This window comes from Contarinia nasturtii, unplaced genomic scaffold, assembly GCF_009176525.2.
Source record: "Contarinia nasturtii isolate CC-2019 unplaced genomic scaffold, AAFC_CNas_1.1 Cnas_scaffold_2426, whole genome shotgun sequence".
Taxonomy (NCBI): domain Eukaryota; kingdom Metazoa; phylum Arthropoda; class Insecta; order Diptera; family Cecidomyiidae; genus Contarinia; species Contarinia nasturtii.
In genome coordinates this window covers 59852-75412 of record NW_022199747.1, presented here as the reverse complement: position 1 = coordinate 75412, position 15561 = coordinate 59852, and the positions used below count along the sequence as shown (strand labels likewise).

General features: G+C 34.1%; 1 protein-coding gene across 9 annotated transcripts in view; it reads left to right on the top strand.

Moving 5' to 3' along the window:
- LOC116348425 overlaps positions 1-15561 on the top strand; it is a 77679-nt gene that overhangs the window by 42139 nt on the left and 19979 nt on the right. For all 9 annotated transcript variants that reach the window (XM_031779423.1, XM_031779422.1, XM_031779419.1 and 6 more), the window contains 13 exons: positions 1149-2284; positions 2401-2589; positions 2710-2813; positions 3827-3864; positions 3932-4048; positions 4132-4137; positions 4375-4489; positions 4792-5026; positions 5091-5194; positions 12782-12941; positions 13005-13116; positions 13196-13388; positions 13497-13610. In XM_031779423.1, the coding sequence (XP_031635283.1) occupies positions 1149-2284; positions 2401-2589; positions 2710-2813; positions 3827-3864; positions 3932-4048; positions 4132-4137; positions 4375-4489; positions 4792-5026; positions 5091-5194; positions 12782-12941; positions 13005-13116; positions 13196-13388; positions 13497-13610 (2623 nt within the window). The remainder of the gene's footprint in view (positions 1-1148; positions 2285-2400; positions 2590-2709; positions 2814-3826; positions 3865-3931; positions 4049-4131; positions 4138-4374; positions 4490-4791; positions 5027-5090; positions 5195-12781; positions 12942-13004; positions 13117-13195; positions 13389-13496; positions 13611-15561) is intronic.

Genomic DNA, 15561 nt, shown 5'->3' with positions numbered 1-15561 from the left:
TTTTAGTCGATATGGTTGTGCGAAGATATTTTTATTTTAACTGAAAACGTAATTTTTCAATGAATTCACATAATGACCTACCGAGCTCTTGCGGCACCATCTAGCGTTGAGCTATCGGCATGAAACTTTACACATGTTATTTGCACACCATATGGAAAAGTATTCCGAGGTAAGAGCGAAAAAATTTCAACTTTTGTGTTTTGGGGGCCAGTCTAATAACCACTGAACCAATGCAATGCTTAAAATTTTGAGGCACCAAATGGATAACTTGAAACTCATGGAATTCATAATTTGTATATACGCAATTAGATGAACTAATACAAATGAGAAATAAAACGTGTTCTTGTGCATATCATTTCATTTCCAATAATCAGAACACAAATACAGCCACAGCATATAGATTATAGCGATTATAGAACGCAGCGTGTATTACAGTGTAATATACATCTGTGATTTTCATAGTAGGAACATTGTTTTGTCAACGACTATACATGAAATATACGAAATCCAGACCTAGAAGGCCTTTTGCCGCGGTTGATGTATGGTTGGAAAGCCCTTGGGCCAGAAAATTGAATCAAATAAAAATTCTCTGACGAGGTGGAAAGCGAGTGACGAAACCAAAATGTGAAACACAAAATTTCTGATATCAATTTTGTGACGAAAATAAATGATAGATAATTTTTCTGAGTACTGTGAATAAAAACTTAATATACATTTCTATTGAAAATATCGAGAGGAGAGTATGTTTTTATTCAGACATTACTCAGCCATAAGCGCTGAATAACATAATCTCTTCTCGATATATTCAATAGATTTGTATATTCGGAGCGTTGCATTGCGTCATCAGTCCATACTTACAGTAAAAAGAGAGGAATTTTTGCAACGTTTTGAATTTTCAAATGTATATTCTGTTTTCATTCACACTACACAGAAAAATTATCTATCATTTATTTTCGTTACAAAATTGATATCAGAAATTTTGTGTTTCACATTTTGGTTTCGTCATTCGCTATTCACCTCGTCAGAGGTTTTTTATTTGATTTGTGATATACAATTAAATTGTTTTGAAGGTGGAGGATTGTATACATATCAAATAGATATAACTTATACTTATGCTAATATACTTAATTGATTCAATTATCAAAAAGCTGGAAGAGTCAACAATAAGACAGCGTTTGGGAGGACGTCGAGATTCAGCAGCGCAAATATCAGCTGCTTCACCACCTAGTACATCACCACCGCCGTCTCAACGACGTCGTCGGAGTTCTTTAGCGCAACTCACTGATATTTTACTCACTTGGAGCGGTGGTGGATCGAAACGACAAAAAGCACCGTTAAATCGACGTGAAACTCTTGCCGATCTTGCACGAAGTCTTCCATGGAGCAGGAACACAGACAATAGTTCGCATAACAATCAATCTCAAGTAACACAGCGCAAACGTAGGGAATCCAGTGCCGATTCAGGAATTAAGAGTATGCGATCTCGACATGAATCACATACATCAGATTTTAATAAAATTTGGCAGCGAAAAGAGAGTCCAGGGGACAGAGATCGTGATAAAGAAAATACAGATACGGGTGCTTCAACAAACGGTTCAAGGCGAGGTTCAAGTGAAAGTTTTCGCAGCGCTAGAAAGGACTCAGCTATTACACGGGCTATTACGCCACCACCAAAAGTCGGTGCTACAAAAAAGCGACGTGACTCATTGACTGTTGAATTACCAAATTTTCGACTGGAACAACGACCGTCGACGAGCTCAACAGCGTCCGATTCGGGGCCCTATTTTACTAATTATCAAGATACAGGATGCCAAGTGTTACCACCGCCCACAATAGTTACTAGCAGTGTGACTCCTCCTGCTACTAGTCCAACCGCACCTCCATCGAGTCGAAGAGATTCAACAACACAATGTGGCCGAGTGAACAGAAGAGATTCAAGAGTTAGCCCAGAACGACCAAGATTGCAAAGATTACAAAGACAATCGACAGCATACGATGAATCATGTCCACCGTTGGCAAGCAGACGTGAATCACAACCAGCTCTATCGCCAACCGGACTAGTTGGAGTAGATGGTGATGAAGGCGAAAGAAGAGCAAGACGAGATTCATTAAGTCCGGATAGTGCATCAAGAAGTGGTAGACGCGATTCCCGACAACATTTATCTCCAGATCGTAGTCATGATAGAGACAGCAGTCCGAGAAGAAGATCAAAAGTACGTCGACAATCATCATCTTTAGCACGAAATACACGTTCTCCTGAATCAAGCAGTTGCTGTTCATCAAGGTACAATTTGCAACTTCTTAAAGTTTTCACATAAATATTTGACAAAACCAACAATTTGGATTTTCAGGCACGTTGCATCATATTATATTTTTTTTTTTTTTTATTTTTTTATTCAGGGATGCTTCACCTTGTGCGCGAGCACCACCACCATTACCAGAATGTGTACCAAGACCTGCAATTCGACGACAATCAACGACTGAAGAAATATTGATATCACGTGGTTTTCGCCGTCAATCAACGACTGAAGAAATGATACGTTGCAGAAACTTCCGGCGTCAAAGCTCGCAAAGCGATGACACTTGTCGGTAAGCACAATCTAGAACCATTTTTAACATTCATCTTAATTTACTGAAGCAGAAAAAAAGCTTTATATATAAACAAAGTTTTATACGTGAATATGACAAGGTTCTTTTTTTCATATACAGTTATCGTGGCCGACGGGACTCATGCGCACAAATCACTGACGGAACCATCGGTACAATGACAGTTGAAACAACTAGTACATTTTTTGATTCAAGCACTCAAACTGGTAAGAAAATATTTCAATCATAAATTAATTTAGTTCATGAAATATCATAAATTTAAACCAAATGTACATACAATTTTGCATAACTGGGTATATTATCTTTCATTATGTGAAATAAATTTGTCCTGTCATATGTACATTGCACCAAAATCTATATTTCGATTTTGCCATTATCTGTGTATCTTATCTATGTGTGAGCGCCACATTCACACCTAACATAATGTCAGTACAGTATCCCACAATAAAAATAGGAAATGTGGAAAAATGAAAAGTAAAACAAAATTTTCAATGACAATATACTATAGTATACAAAGAGAAACTGACCATATTTTTATTCCAAAAAGCAGTCCAAAACTTACTCATAAAAATGATATTTTTACACTTAAATTTGAAATATTTATTCATGAACTATGAAAATATGTGAGGTATTTTGTGAATTGTAATAGCTTTTTAAAAACAAAATAAAAGAGTTACATTGTTCCGAATGATAAAATATAGAAAGTGTGTGATGCGTGCAATACTATTACAGATGTAGTAATATTTAGTCAACATATGATAATAAATCAATTTAAATATTTGTTTCCGTTTTTTATCACTTTAAATTCCAAAATGTTCATAAAATTAAAAATGTATAATTTGTACTGATTTTATTAATTAATTTAAATAATCATCTTATCACTTCAGCGGGTAGTTCTCGCGAGTTCCGAAAGCACTCAATATGGTCAAAATTCGGTAGATTGTGCCAAAATATGTTATTTCTCCAGAAACATCGATATTCAAGGGATGTCTGCGTGCGATTTCGTTACTTGATTATGATATTTTTGAAAATTCCATGTGATGAAAAAAACCAACATATAACAAGTTGTTATAAACATTTTCTCAAAAGAAAGAAAGCGGCCATTTTTTCAAAAGAAAGAAAAAAATAATGGTCAAAAAACCTAAATTTTTATCGTATTCAAAGTTATTTAAAATGGAATCATTCTAATGTTTGAATTTTTTTTTTTTTGACTTTACAGAACCTTCACCACTTTATGACAATAACCAGTATCACGAGGTAAGAATTTAAACTAATTTGAAAGATACCAATGTAATTTATCATGTACATTGAATGAACATTGAAGGAATGTTTACGCTGTAATTCGTGCGGAATAAACTTGTCGGGACAAAATCATAAACGCGCAAGACGCTTTAAGAATCAAATTTTATGTGATCTTCACTTCGCTGATGTAGCATTAATGGTAAGAAATTAATATATTCATGATAAATTTTCATAAATTTTTAACTTTCTTAAATCAAACAAATTCTTTCTAATTATCGAAAGGCCGAGGTGAGTTTAATTCATAATAATAGTTTTAAAATTCGAATTTTAACAATAAAAATAAATTAGTAGTACTTCCCGATAATATATTTTTCATATATCCGATAATGAATGTAAGACTTCTCCGAATATTTTATTGAAGTCTAGTCAGCACTTTTTTTATGGCGATGTTATATCTCAATAAAATATAAGTAGAAGTCATTCATTCTCCGTCAATCATTTGATGAATGATTTTCTTTTACATAGTCCGACTTCATGCAACAGTTACGTAGCTTCAAGCCACAATCATTGGGTTGTGCAGTTGCCAGACGAAAAAGTTCAACTACGCTTATATTTCCATTGCCACCGCAAGCATGTTCAGGTAATAACATGTAATATAAAAATAACAGTTCTGAAAGGCTTATCAATACAGTAGCTGTAAATGCATTTTACTCATGAAATGTGCGGTATTTGGTTGGCTGTAAGAAGTAACAACAGGCTTGCAAATTTAGAACTGCTTGGTGTTAAATCTTACAGTGAGTCGAATATTGTTATGCCCAACGATCACGTAAGTTAGAACATTTTGGAAACATGAAGGAACTGTAATCATGAAACCATTTTCTCAAAATATAATTTCATACATGTATGTTATTTGTTTTTTTTTTTTTTTCATTCAATCGATAGATGAATTTTGTGAGGAATATCCACATAATTTGATACCCACGCCTGGATATTGGGTTGAATGCTCGAGACAGAAAATTAATATGAATAATTTAGCAATGTGGCCAGGAGCTGAAAGTGATTCTGAGCAAGAAGAAAATGAACAAAAGATTTCTGGACGTGGTAACTCAGAATCACACTTAGAACGCGGTTGTAGTGACTTGTATGAGGATGATGAAGATTCTGAAGCTGCTCCAAGGTATGTTTTGTTTGAAAGACTCTCGACATAAAAGTAGTTTATAAATACCTCTTCTTCAAATTAGTTCTAGGAAGAAGAGCGCTATTGAAGAACAATGGGACATGCAACAAGGCTTTGAGTTGACATCTGTTGAACAAGAAACATACGAAAAATATTTTTATTCTACAGGTGAAAAATGATTAAAAAATTATAACAATACATTTTCATCATATAGTACAATATATTCAAGGCAGTAGTGTGCGAAGGGTTTAGCGCTATTGGTTAGCGCGCCAGGTTTGTGAACATAAGGTAAAAAGTTCGATTCTCGGTCAAATTTCGTCCTGTATTTTTCCTTCGTGATTCGCTCAGAAATTATCAGTGGTTTAATGCAGAATAGATTTGGACGGGTTTCGGGCTTGTGGAGTGCTTCGGAGCCTTGTAGCACTTAAAATGCCAATAAATCAGTGGGATAGCATTCCTATATGAACAGCCCAAAAAAAGGTATATCGGATCAAAATGCCCCTCTCGGTTTCGTGAAAAACATGAAAAAATAACATATATGGCATCATTGTTTCATCCAGATGTCGATCGGTGGTACTCGATAGGACACTTGGAAGTTTTCTCGATTAACAATCTCGAGCCATTTTAATGCCCAAAAAAAGTTTCGCTATAAAAAGACACGTATTGGGGAGTTTTTTTGGCACGAGGAATCCAAAAATACGTTAGTTTTGAGATACAATCAAGTTTTAACAGAGTTTCTTTGAAAAAATCACAAAAAAAATGAAGAAGAAGTTTGAAGAAGTTTCAATACAAATTTGGGTACCTACCATACAAAATTTGGCCAAAAATCGAAAATGTTTATGGAGGTTATCAATATTTTTTATTGAAATTTCTTCAAATCTGTTGAGATTATGTATCTTGGTAAGAAAATAAGAATCACACGTTTCTACGGTGATTAATTAACAACAAACATAGATTTATTGCATTTTGTTGTATGGATGTGTTAATACAATTGTATTATGATGATATTTTGTGGGAACAGTGGCTACTACGACTACTGCGGCACTATTCGATCAACTGAGTTAAGCTGCACAAGCTTTGGTCAGGAGATAAATGGGTGACCGTTTAGAACATCGTATGTAGTCGTAAAATACTGTGTCAACCGTGTCTGTGTACAACAAAGGTATGGATTTCAGCACAGACACGTAAAATAGAAATCCAACGCCATATAAAATATGGCAAAATCATAAGAAATGTAGGATACAATCGGCTGATCACCGATTTATCTGAATTAATTGATCAACAGAAACCAGAAAGATAAAGAATTCTTATCTCAAGGCCCTATGCTCCACTAGGAGTTAAAGGAAAAAAAAAATGATGATATTTTATTAGGTTGCTATTCACTATTAACCAGTAAATATCCCCAGCGTGTCACTCCAGATTTTAAAAATTCCTGATGGATGTGTTAGAGGGGTCCAATATAAGAAATTTTGCATCAAAAAATATCCCCCAATTGATTTGGGGTCTAGATACGGCCCTTTAAAGTCTGAAATACTCCCTTTTTACCCCTAAACTAGACTTTGAGAACCTTGTTTTTTTGTCCAAAAAAAAGCCTTTGAAATTTTGTGTTTCAAATTTCGGTTTCGTCACTCGTTCTTCACCTCGATAGAGGTTTTTTATTTGATATCAATAGTTTTTTAAGCGCTATTTTCAATGTTAAAAATTCAAGAAACATTTTTACTTACTTTAAGACCTTTCTAACGAAGATGCATATGTCCTGGCTATGTCAAGTCTAGATACCACAGTGACCGTATGAAATAATGGCCATTTTTGCATGACCTTTTGCATAGTTTGCCATTTATACTAACATTTTTGTAGATTTCTTTTAATTTCATTTGTGACTAACCGCATGCACCTCTCACGGTTATAGTGCACCTTCTGGCCTGGTGGGAGGGGACATAAAATTCGGTATTTTATCGATATTATGCGAGGAAACTATCAAACATGTAGTTATTTGGTGTTAAGATTTCATATTTCATACATCTAGACATTTTTGTGAAAATTCGAATTTTGGTATATACATTTGGCCGATTTTTGGTGGAATAGCCATTCAAAACGGTCGATATTTTGTTCGATTTTGTTTGGCTAGTCACAGAGCATACATAAAGAGTCATTGGAGTACATTTTGGCCCATAAAATACTTCAAATGTTAAAAGTAACATTTTTTGTAATTTTTGGCCATTTTTGCCATATTCGCACTACCTAAGGTCATATCTTGTAAACAAGAATTTTTGGGGATATGAGCTATGCGGCATTTTATAGCTTAGACCTGGGCCTAAAATCGGCAAAATTTTCAAAAAAATCCTTGAGCTTGTTTTCGAGGTAATAGACGTTATGTGTCCGGCCGAACGGTAACTTTTTGGTTTTTGGCAAATTTGGCCACTCCAAATTGAAATTTTTGGACCACAAATGGCTTCATTCGATAGCTCACTTTAAGACCTTTCCAATGATATGCATATGTCCGAAGGGTGTCAAGTCATGGCGCTTCGGTGACCATAGGAAAAAAAGTCGAAAACTGACTTTTAGAGGCCAGCCATGGCCAACGTGGCGGCCAAATCGAAAAGTGACAGAACAAAAAAGTCTTAGCACATAAATTTTCAAAAAGATCAGAAACAAGTACGCAAAATCGCGGACAGACAGATATACCAAATGATTTTATAGGAAAATCATATGAAATTTTCAAAATGCGGAATTTTTCGAACGGATTGATCGATTTCGACGAGGTACCGCTGGAAATGTATTGAGCTCGAGAATCAGAATACCGATTTTTCAGGGGTCAACGACCTCATTTAGTGCCATATATGGCCGTACAACTGAATTTTGACCCTTTTCTTGAAAGGAACATATTTTGAAGACAGGTGGACCGATTTTCAATTTTTTTTATTTTTTCTTGATCTATAGCCCAAGGGCTTTCCAACCATACATCAACCGGAGCCAACAGCCTTCTAGGTTCGGATTTCGTATATTACATGTATATATAGCGAGTTCGACTTTTTATTTTTCAATTCTCAGTTTTACTGTAGAAAAATTGACTCCTAAATCAATTAAATTAGTATCACTGTTTGGATTTTTTTTTGTATAATAATCATTGAATGTTGCTAACATACGTATATAATTAATTGGTTCAAACTTTGTGTAATCACTCTTTCTAATTGGTATATCAAATAGCGGTGTGGCTCTGGTATTATGCGCCGAATCGTAATATTTCAAACTATATATATATATTTCAAACTATTTTTTTGTATTAGGCCACAAAATTAAAGTCATCCCAAAACATGTTTTCTATGCATATTTAATGTAGAAAACACGATTGGAGATGATTTTGGGGCATATTAATGTGCGTCGCTGTGTGTGATGTGTCCTGTGTCCTGTGTCCTGTGTCCTGTGGCGTGTTGCCAAAATTTGTTAACACGATTAATCCTCTTCCAAAAACTCAATTCAAATTCTGACTTTGCAGGAAGATTTGAGACTACTAGGAGACGTGCTGATTAGTTTTTGAGCAATATCTGTTGACCGGTGTAATTTTTTTTGGTCCGAATGGAGTACCCACAATCCCACATCCATACATTTTTGATCATTTCTTAACCATTTTGGTGACACGATGGTTTCGTGCTCAGACATGAAATTCAAAATGTGACTTCACAGGATGATTGGGCACTACGAGGAATAAATCTGGTCAAATTTTCAACGACATTGATTGATCGGTGTAAAACTTAGACTCTGAAGAGGCACTTATGAGAAAAATGCCTTAAAATGATATTCTTTCAATTTGAACGCTGAATGAATGTGTAGTGGGGGGAGAAACCCGAATCTGATGTTAGTTTTAAGATGCAATCAATTTTTCACACACTTTTCATACAAAAATCCACAAAAAGTTTCATTTTTGTATTGGGTGTAGGCATTAATTCCTGCGGTTTTTTTGGTGAAAAGAAACATTTATTTAAAAATAATAAGAATGAGTACATTAACCAATGTATTGCCCATCGTTAGCTATGACTTCCGCCCATCTTCTTGGTAGCTTGTCGATTCCCCGTCGAAAGAATTCCCCATCTTTTCCAGCTGTCCATTGATCGACCCATTTTCGCACTCCTTCAGAATTTCGAAACGATATCTCAGACAAGCCCATTTGCATTGATCGAAACAAGTGGTAGTCAGAAGGGACAAGGTCTGGAGAGTACGGGGGGGTGATCAAGCTCATCCCGACCAGAGTCCCCTATCTTTTTTTTTGCGATGTTTGAAATATGTCAAATTTTGATAAATCCTTCGACTATTTCTTGTCGCAGTTTTTCTCAATTTTTCTCTCAGTACTCTGCTCAAACGTATTGGTTGTAGTCGATACCGATCCCCCGTGACTGTTTCACCCGGTTTCAGCAGCTCATTATACACCACACCACTTCAATCCCACCAAATAATGAGCATTACCGAGAAATCATCAAAATACTGCTATGCTGTCGATTTTGACGATTGTGTCGGATTGAACCCTTATTTGTATGCCTGGGATTATCGTAGCAGATGCCCTCTTCACTTCCATTTACAATACGATACAAAAATTCCTTTCTTTTCTATTTTTGGAACATTGTGCCAAAATGTGAAAAAACGTCTTACAACTAGTTTTGGATTCAGCTGGTGTGGCACACAATTTCTTTGGTCTTACCTCATTACAAATGTCTTAAAACGATTGATCCGCATATATTTAATGCTTCTGATGTTTTCTGATGCCTTTTCATGCATCTTTATCGAATAAAAAACGCCAATAGCCCATCATTCAAATTTTTTTGGTGAGTTCACAGTTTTTCAACAAATTCACCACTTCTTTTTCACCAAATTCAACATTCTCTGTGGAGATTGAGAGGTCTCGTCTCCTGCAACATTTTATAACCTTTAGATGTATTTTCACTTTATTTAAAGTGAAAAAATTGAACCAAAGGAGGACCAGACAGAAAAACACTTTTTCATCACTCATTTTGAATCGATCAGAAAATAATGACACTGTGTCAAAAATAAATCTTTCTGCTCTGAATTAGATTGGCAAATGTCAGATGTACAAAATGCAATTGGATTCACCTGTCAAGCTACACACAATTTTAAGTAGCGACATCTAAATGTCGACCGCAGGAATTAATGCCTACACCCAATATGAAAGACTTGCCTTTGTGGTACCGTAATGATCTGAAACTTCGAATAGGCTCTTTTTTGGATTGAAATTTCTTTAAACTTGGTGTGATTATTTATTTTGATAAGAAAATAATATTCACAAGTTTTCACGGTAATTTAAGTTACTGCAACCATACAAAGACCATGATTTCAGTTTATTCTCAAAATTTCGGTTCCATGCGGAAAAGTCAGCTTGCGTACGTAAGCCTCTTTATGTAAATTGATTTCATGTCGCATTCACGCCAAAATCTATAATTGATGAAAATATAAGATTGAACAAAATTAAAAACATGAAAAATAATTTTAATATCAAAATAAGTGCCTAAATATTAATAAAAGTAACACAAAAACTCACAATTTTACCAAAATAAACCAAAACAATGCAAATTCGCCAATTCATTTGACAGAATGACATTTGAAGCGTGATTCGCTCACGCATGACAAATGACAGGTTATGTGTCAAATGAATTGGCGAATTTGCATTGTTTTGGTTTATTGTGGTAAAATTGTTAGTTTTTGTGTTACTTTTATTAATATTTAAGCAATAATATTGATATTAAAATTATATTTCATGTTTTTTATTTTATTCATATAATTTCATTAATTACACATTCTGGCGTGAATGCGACATGAAATCAATTTACAAATGTGTTTTTAGTCCAGGAAATGACATCGGCGACCAATCAGCATCGAAAATCAAATGATCTTATACAGAACTTTACGCTCTTCAAAATGATGCTAGCCACTTTTTAATATTTTCCATGTGGAAACACCCTAATTTATATGAATGAACGCGTCATGGAAAATTTATATTAACATTTCCAGATTTACAGTATTGCGTCACAGTGGGAACTTCGTAAGAAGTGTTTTGTACTTATATCAATAGTTTTTTAGTATTTCGATGACCAAATTCTAACGCTAAGTATGTTAAGACCTGATTTTATTGTAAAAAAAATGTCATATTCTCGTATCAAAAAATCCCGAAATGCCAATTTTCATAGCAATCGAATAAAAACGATGTTTTCCGAAATATCATTCCAAAGAAATGGTTTCAAGCCGAAAAATCTCAAAAAATTGAACCAATTTCTCAAAACGGTTGCCACCATTAAATTTTTCGGGTCCGAATTATGTAAAATCAGTTGTCAAAGTGGACCAACAAAGTTAAAACCTAGCATATTACAGTGGATTAGTAAGATATTAAAATATAGGTGGCCGCTTAGTTCAAACTTTTGCCAATTTTTACCAAATAAAACAATGTTGGTTTTAAAAAATGTGCAAATCGGCTCAAAATTGAGTGCACTTTCGATCTATGAGGAAAAAATCGAAGCAAGACATACATTTTTTCGAGATAAATGACGATTAACTTCGATTTTCATCGATTATTCCCCATTTTTCGTGGTCTAGTCATTCTGATCTAACCTTTTCCGCTGAATTCTTTTAAAAAAAATTCTTTATTGCTCATCAAGATGACCTTAATGTCTTTCCAATAAGCTAAGAATGGCATGATTCTGTTAAAAAGCACGCCGTATACCTGTGATCAAAAATAAACTTAAAATTGAAAATTTGCAGAAAAAAAATTAAACTTCGGAATGAATTTTTTTCTTAAAATGAATTTTCCCCGATATGACACATAGCCAAATCATCACATATTTAGTCCCCAAAAAACGCCTAATTTTTTGATTTTTTTCATAGACATTTTTTTTTTAATTTGAATACGTAAAAAAAGACATGGTCATTTTTCCCCGAAAATGTCACATAACACGCTACCTGGTGGACATTTTTGAAAATATTTTCATTTTGACTTCGGATCCAGAAAGGTGAGTCTTGTACCTTTCCAACGATAAATCATTTCAATACCATTCAGATGACCAAAAAATGTTGGATTGATGAAAATCTCGAAAAGGGCCTCCCAAAAATTTTCGACCCCAGACCCGAGAGACATACGAGACGAAATCGAAAATTTCAAAAGCACATGTATTTTCAGTTTTCCATCTACTTTCAATTAAACTTGGTTTCAAAACTTTTTTCAAAATCTACGGAGAAAAAAAAGCAGACATACAAGCATACCATCTGGTCAATTTCGAGAGTTTTGGCCATTTTTGGCCAATTGACCATATCTCGGCCACTTTTCAACCGATCATGTTGATCTTTTTTTTACATTATCCACGCAGTCCCTAGATCCCAAATATGGCCATATTTTTGTTTGAAAAAATTATTTTGATGGTCAAAAATCGAAAAAAATGAAATTTCAGCATTTTTTTCAAAATGCCACCTGGCGATCAAATTTTTTGCGGATTCTTAATTTGGTGCCCGAGCATTACTAAAATATGCAAAAAACCCTTTCCAAAAGTCAGCGGTCTAGATTTTCATGTCTTTAACGAATATATAGAGTGACGCAAAATATACATATTTCATATGTATGTTGGTATTGCGTCACTTGAAGACTGCCGTTCCCCTTGATTCAAAATCCCATCATCACTGTCGCCACCATCTATTTCTTCAGAAGGGATTTCATTGCTGTGAATTAATCTAATATATATTCCAATTATTTTTATATTTTAGAACATTGGAATTATTTTACAAATGATGAAGACTTAGGACCAGTCATTTTATCAATCAAACAAGAAAACTTAAATGGCCGTGATCAATTTAGAATATTAGTTAGGGCCATCTCATATACAGTACACGGCTTGATACCAGCATCATGCGTTTTCGCCGATAGGTAATGCTTTCAATCAATCAACATAATCGATGATATTATTAACCTTGTTTTGTATTATTTTAGATATAATCGAGAGGAAGTAGTTAGGTCTTTAGGTAAAGAAATAAATTTGAATCCACCTCTAACTTTAGGTCAGTTACCAGATACACCTGAAGAACTTTTGAAATTGGACCAAGTAAGGATTTGGAATATTATATGTAATAAATCTGAATATTTAAACAAATAAAAAAAAAAAAAAAATTATTTCAAAATAGGTTTTCATTAAATCGGAATTAAAGGTGGGAGTCATCTATGTGAAGGAAAATCAATTCAGCGAAGAGCAAATTTTGGACAATAACGAAAATTCGCCATTATTTGATGAATTCCTACAACTACTTGGTGATAAAGTTCGTTTACGTGGTTTTGATAAATACAAAGGTGGTCTCGATACAGTTCACGACCTAACAGGTGACTTTCCAAAAATCTAATTTTATTATAATATATATTTATACTTCGCCATTTATGGAATTCATTTATGATCGTTCGTTTGGTGGTCGTTATTCATTTCATTCTCAGGATTGTATTCTGTATACACGAATTGGCGAAGCATTGAAATAATGTTCCATGTTTCAACATTACTGCCGTACGAGAAACATGATCCACAAAAGTTACAAAGGAAACGTCATATTGGTAATTATTTTCGCAAATTTTTATTAGACTGGATTTATTATATTATTTAAATTATTTTGAATAAACCACCAAGGCGAATAGATAATTCAAACGATTTTTCTTTTTAAGATGCATGTTAGGGTGGAAGAATTTTTCTCGATTTTGCTCTACATCTCAGAGTAATTGTATAAGCATTGTTTGATTCCAAAATAGCCACTTTTGAATTAGGTAATCTATCTTATCTATATATATAAAAGCGAATGTATGTATGTCTGTGTGTTCCGGGTTGGCGTCCAAACGCCTTAACCGATCCGGATAAAAGTGGTACCGTTGGAAAGGTTTTGGCCCGGCGGTGAACATAGGCACCATCAGGGTCGGCCATCGTGGTCTAGCACGCCCATTATGGTCAAAAAACCGTATATTCACCGTTATTTTGCCTGTATTTTATAGTTTATGTTGCCAAAAGATGAGAATGGACGGTAAACCGTGTTAACCGTGATGGCCGACCATGATGGACCGGGATAAATGCTTTAAAATGAAATTTTTTGACGAATCAAGCGATTTTAACATCATTTAACACGGTTATTGAGGTCGGCCATCGTGATCTAACACCATTTAACACAGTTATTTTGGTCGGCCATTGGGGTCTAACACCATTCAACATGGTTATTTAGGTCGTACATCACGATCTACCGTGTTTTAACACCATTTAACACAGTTATTTTGGTCGGCCATCGTGGTCCAACACCATTTGACACGATTATTTTGGTCGTACATCACGATCAATCGTGGTCTAACACCATTTAACACAGTTATTTTGGTCGTACACCACGATTCATCGTAGTCTAATATCATTTAACACGGTTATTGAGTTCGGACATCATGGTCCATCATGGTCTTACACCATTTAACACGGTTATTAACATCGGATATCATGTTGATAAATGAAAAAATTGACAATTCAAGCAGTTTTAATCAATTATCAACGATAGTAGACTATGTTAACCATGATGGCCGACCATAATAAACCGTGGAAAATGGCTTAAAAAAGTAAATTTTTAACAACTCAAGCGATTTTATTAGATTTGTAGCGATGGTAGTTACTTTCAAAATGAATTCATATTTATGCAAAGAAAATTGTCGAATTTCGATCAAGTGTTCGTTGGATATTTCTATGATTTTCAAATGAAAACAATCAAACTAAATTGTTGTATGTATTTGAATATCGACTTGCCTGTGCATTTAAATTCACATGAAAATACATTTATTTCAAATGTCAATCGCAGTGTACATAGATTTTTGAGAGAATTATTCATTCAATAAAAAAGAAACCCATTGATGATTGATCGAACAAATCACCAATTAACATGAAAATTATCAGTGTACATTTTGTGAATTTCATTGAAGAAAATAATAAAAAATGGTGAAAAAGTGAAAATATTTGTGTATATACAAGGGGGTAGACATGATTCGTTGTAATTCATTTGTGATTTGAATGATTTGTGATCAATTATAGATTGTGTTTTCAAAATTTTAAAGAGTAGTATTTCCATTCTGATATTAGGTGTTTTTTGTTTAATCTCCATTCTTCACACACTATACCTTTGATTTAAAATTTTTGTTGAGAAATTCTACAACAGTAAACAAATTGTATTTTTGAAATAATTTTTATGAAAAATGCAGGTATCCACAAAATAAATTGTATATCACTGCGTTGTATGCTTTATCATTATTTTTTATCATTTAATATGCATTCTTATTTTTATTCATATGAACACGATTCAATTTCATATGGAACGAAAAACCAAACATTGATAAATCAATGTAAACAATGCGATCATTCCGATCAATCGATATACATGAAAATACAATTTTAAATAAAACATACACACATACTTTCGCTTTTATATATATAGATAACATACAAACTACTCGTGCACTTCATGCGATCACAGGTACTATTAATTCAACT